The 5,121-nt window shown below is 33.4% G+C and overlaps 1 protein-coding gene across 1 annotated transcript in view; it reads left to right on the plus strand.

Moving 5' to 3' along the window:
• The window catches only part of LOC106462715 (E3 ubiquitin-protein ligase Rnf220-like), a 67,431-nt gene that overhangs the window by 60,921 nt on the left and 1,389 nt on the right, over positions 1-5,121 (plus strand). Inside the window, exon 10 of the mRNA XM_022390038.1 lies at positions 4,865-4,951. Coding sequence (XP_022245746.1) covers positions 4,865-4,951 — 87 coding nt within the window. The remainder of the gene's footprint in view (positions 1-4,864; positions 4,952-5,121) is intronic.

A 5,121-nucleotide genomic window follows, 5' to 3' on the forward strand; every position in this document is an offset into this window, starting at 1 on the left:
CTTACACTACTAAATTAGGGACGGCTAGCGCAGATAGCCCTCGTGTGGCTTTGCGCGAAATTCAAAACAAACAAACAAAAATCATTGAACAATGATATATTTCACATCGTTATACAATACTCCTATAACAAACAAACCAATTAGGTACATAAACAGTTCAGAAAATGTATTTAAAAAGCCAATTGGGCAACAAAACTCATCGGAAATTGTAGAGTTAACAAACTTTTAGGCTACTGTTCATTCCAGAGAAACATCATAATAAGTTGTAATACAATATACAAGTAAGTTATAATCTTATGTGTTAATTGAACTAATATATTATAGTATCTTACTTCTATACTATTAATGTGTATTTTGAATTTCACCCTGACACCTTTTCCTTTTTTGAATTTAGGCCTTTTTAAAGATTTTATAGTCAACGGTAAACTGACCAACAAAATGTATATTTTGGGCTCCTGAGCAGTCACATTAACAGCAATCAAGATGAAAATTGGCACAAATATATATTTTTATGCGCCCAACACAGTGACTTTGAAAAGTTGGGTTTGCCCATTTTGAGTTTTTTAAGGGGGTCAGAGCTCACAAAAACTTAAAAACTTGGGGGGGGGGGGTGTCATCAGTTACTCGGCCATATTTTGATAAGTTAACATTGGATTTGTTACAAAGATACCTTCTTGCAGGTCTCAAGCAATGATATATAGATAGTTTTCGATTTTTTTGTGTTTTTCACGATTTTTCTTGTGTCAAAATCGGCCATGTTGAGATTGCATGACTTGTTGCGAATGTTGGCCTCTTTGATTCAAACAGTGTTTTTCACGGTTTTTCTTGTGATGCAATCCCAACATGGCCGATTCTGACACAAGAAAAATCGTGAAAAACACTATTTGAATCAAAAAAGTCAACATTCGCAACAAGTCATGCAATCCCAACATGGCCGATTCTGACACAAGAAAAATCGTGAAAAACACTATTTGAATCAAACAGGTCAACATTCGCAACAAGTCTCCGCTATGCAATCCCAACATGGCCGATTCTGACACAAGAAAAATCGTGAAAAACACTGTTTGAATCAAAGAGGCCAACATTCGCAACAAGTCATTTTTGTGTGTGTTTGAAATGTACGTCTTGTAGTCTCAAAACTACGTGTTGTGGTCTTTGTTTTATGTATTACGTTATGACGTTTTGCGAAAGATATGTACGTAATGGAGAAAAATTGATATCATTTTCGGATTCAGAGTACAGGAATTACGGTAGAACATGTAAAAATTTCAAGACAATAAAACCATGGCAGGCCTGTGATATTAACAAGACAATCCTTAGAGAAGTTTCCAAACTAGTCAAAGCTGCTGACTCAGAATGGAATGGTCTTGCTAATGTAGATACCTGGTATCTTCATGCAATGCACAATGTCTTCAGCAAAGGCATAATATAATTTGGTCAGGAAATATCACAATTAGCGATAGATTTATCTGGACCATTCAGTATCTTGTCTGGAAGAAGGGAGGATTAAAAAGACATACAAATACACCTTGACCTTCCAGAGGAAGTCTTTATAAAGAGCACACAAGTTCGTTGGCTGAGTATTGGACCAGCTTTAAAGTGCATCATTGAGCATTGATCAGGGATAAAGAAATATGTGTGAAAATTAGAGAGCGATTCAAATACAGTACCAAAGAGTATCAACTTCAAAGGGATAAGGAAAGCCATAAGGCAACCCGACATAAAAGTCCAATGTTCTTTCTGTTATCAGTTATCCCTCTATTTGAAAATATTCTCAAAGAGTTCCCAACTGATAAATTTTTGGAATACACTCATTCTATACTACAGTATCAAAGTACCTGATCACTAGGCTTCCTTTTCGAAACAAGTTCATCAATCTGCTAGCCTGTTTGTCTCCAATGAAAAAATTTGATCAAGGTTCTGTCGCAGATGTAGAGGTTTTATCTAGACAGTTGTTGTTTGAAAAGAATGTTGTAACTAAAATTACAGATGAGTGGAAAGTGTACCAAACAGAAGATGATCTAGAAGACAGGAAAAGGATGGATCATTTCTCGATGCAAGTCTTCTTGAAAAAATTGATAACGGAAATTTGAAATATAAATTTCTGCCTCTTCTTGTCAAGAAAGAATTAGTATTGCCCCATGGAAATGAGACATAGAAAGAAATGTGTTTCCAAAGACAATAGCCATTGAGAAGGAAACTGTGATTGCTGTAAGAATTGTAAAGGACATGGTGCAGTTTTTAGACCCTAACAGGCTTCAACCCCATAAAGTTCCACTCAATGTGAAGTGTTAAGATCTGTTAAAATGGCTTATAGCAACTATAAACAAAGACTGGAGGAAGAAAATGCCGAAAAATAGAGATAGAAAAGAGAAAGCAAAGAGGTTATAAAAAATAAGACCAAACATTGTTCACTTCTGAGAAAGAGAAAGAATTGTTGAGGAAGGAAACTAAAATTCAAAGAAGTTAATTAATCTGTATAGAAGAATTGTTTAAAGATGGAAATGGCAAGCCAAAATAAGCAGTAGAAAACAATAATATGAAAGGAGTGGGTGTGGCACAGATGATGATAACTACAACCACAGCAAAGACAGAAAGCTTAAGAAAAAAATGAACAAAATATGTGAAAGTTAAAGGAGTGTTAAAAAACAAAAGGGACAGCTACTGGATAAGAAGCTGGGAAAAACAGCCAGTGGTAGTAAAGCATCGTCTATACGAAGGAAAAATGAAAAATAAATGTAGTTCTTCCTTAACAAAGGATGAAGGAAATGCAGAGTCTAGCTCATCATCTAAAAGGAAACTGTTATCCAATCAATCATCCAATTTCAAGAAAGTAAATCCACATTAGGTATCTTTTCTATAGTCCCAGAAATATTTATTCATGATGTGACAGCCATTGATTTGCTTGTGACTATTATAGACAATCTTTACTGCATTCATTGTATGAGATTATTACAATATAACTATCCATTATGTAAGTTTAGTATATCAAGTCTCCAAAAGAACTATTTTTCAGCGCCACTATCAGTTTATTTCTATTGTTACATCTTTGTCTATTGAAACAGTTTCACACATCTAAGCATTGTTCAAGATGGTGTAGATAAAGTGTTATGTGTATCTTTTTAAATGAAACATTCACTTTATTTATTCTGAATGTTTTATCACATTCAGGCATTGTTTACGATGGTTGTGATATAACCATCCATTATCTAAGTTTAGTATATCAGTTTAAAAATGGACTTACTCTTCGATATTATATTCATTGTTTTTCTATTATTAATTTTTTATTTTTATGAATACACCTAGTCATTATTTAAGGTTGTAAAGATAAAAGTGTTAATTTTATTAATTAAAATCAAAAGTGAGAGATGATGTTTAAAATGCATATAGATGTACCTTCTATACTTTCCTATATTTCTGGCTTTGAATTTCTATTTATTCAAAAATGTTCTATATTTTCATTATTAATTCACATGACGCCACAAAAATGTTCATGGCTGCACAGTCAGTTGACTACTCAGGTATGTCGGATAGTATAAATGCCGGTTTTATTCTACATGGTCTATAGAAAAGCAGCGATATAGTGTAGGAAGTTTTCAAAACATAATTAATTTTAGTTCTTTCTTCTAACAGTAACTAAGATATCACTTTTAATTTCTTTGTCAAAATATTTCAGTAATCACAGAGCCTGAAGAAAAATCTTTTTTTTTTTTACGTTCACTACACCTTTTTGGAGAGTCTTTATGATTTCATAATTGGGTAGTTAGTAGAAAATCGCTATTTTTTGTTTTATTTGTTCAAGTTTATGTTTGGAGACCAGCTTTAAAATAACAAATCTTTGTAAGTATAATGTGCACAGCTGATCGGAACATTTGGCAGTCGTGTAGGTGATCACGATTATTGTGGAGTGCTGTTTAGGAGGTTTTTCATCCCCAAGTGGGTGTGCCAATATTTCCTTATAAATGCTATCGCTGCATTGTACATAGCGCCTGGTACGTCCTAAACTTTGCATATCTTTAAGATAGACTGTTTAAATTTGGAAGAGGGGGGGGGTTACGCCATGATTTGCCTCTATTTAAAGAGGCATTTCGCTACTGGATCAAAATTATAGTATCCCTGTACTGCCACCTATGTATATATATATATATTATTCCCCGGAAAGGGTTGTGATATATATATATATATGATTGTTAAGCTATCGGCATTGCTCTATCGAATGCTTGTGAACTCACCTAAAAAATATTCTGGTGCTAAATATGTAAAGTCAAGTTCGTGTATTATAATATGCAAATTGTTCTTGTAAACTACGATTAACCTTCCGTATTAACTTCTTTATTTATTTCAATAAGTATACTGATGTCAGGTTTGAATTTACTTCGAAAACAACCAGGTTGTATAATACAGACGCTTAACAGTTATTATTATTTTGAGCGCAAAGCTACACAATGGTCTATCTTCGCTCTATCTAATGCGGGGAATCCAACCCCGTAGTTTTGCAATGTAAGTCCTTAAACTTATCACTGAAACACCGGAGACTTACTTGAAAAGTAATAACTAAAATAAACTTTGACAACTAGTAACAATGACAAATTCAAATGAACTCACCCTCACCAAACTATATTACGAGTAAGATAGATATTACATAACCCGTCTTATAGCTTTATTCTTCCTGTGGTTACGTAATATAACCTGTCTTCTAGCTTTAATTCTTGTTATTATGTAATAGAACCTGTCTTCTAACTTTACCCAATCTGGTTACTTAATACAATCTGATTTACAACTTTATTCCTCTGTCAATGTTTTGCAAAATGGGGTTTCGACAACCATTTCTTGAGTAGAGTTGTTTCTTAACATTCCTCCTTAGGTACACAGAAGCTGATATCATAGTTTGTTCTTCAAATAAACCTCTGGACATCAGCAACGAACAAGAGTTTAAGAGTGTGATGTTAATGTAAGTTTTTTTCAGTTAAATGTTTCACTGAAATCAATCTATAAGGTTTTAAATCATTTTCTAATGAAATTAAATATACATGCTGATAGTATAGTAGTAAGGTATTATAACAGAAGAAAATGTTTGAATCAAAGAGGTCCCAGGATGAATGAGGATGCATATTCGTTTGG

Source organism: Limulus polyphemus, unplaced genomic scaffold (genome assembly GCF_000517525.1).
Source record: "Limulus polyphemus unplaced genomic scaffold, Limulus_polyphemus-2.1.2 Scaffold1231, whole genome shotgun sequence".
NCBI classification, from domain to species: domain Eukaryota; kingdom Metazoa; phylum Arthropoda; class Merostomata; order Xiphosura; family Limulidae; genus Limulus; species Limulus polyphemus.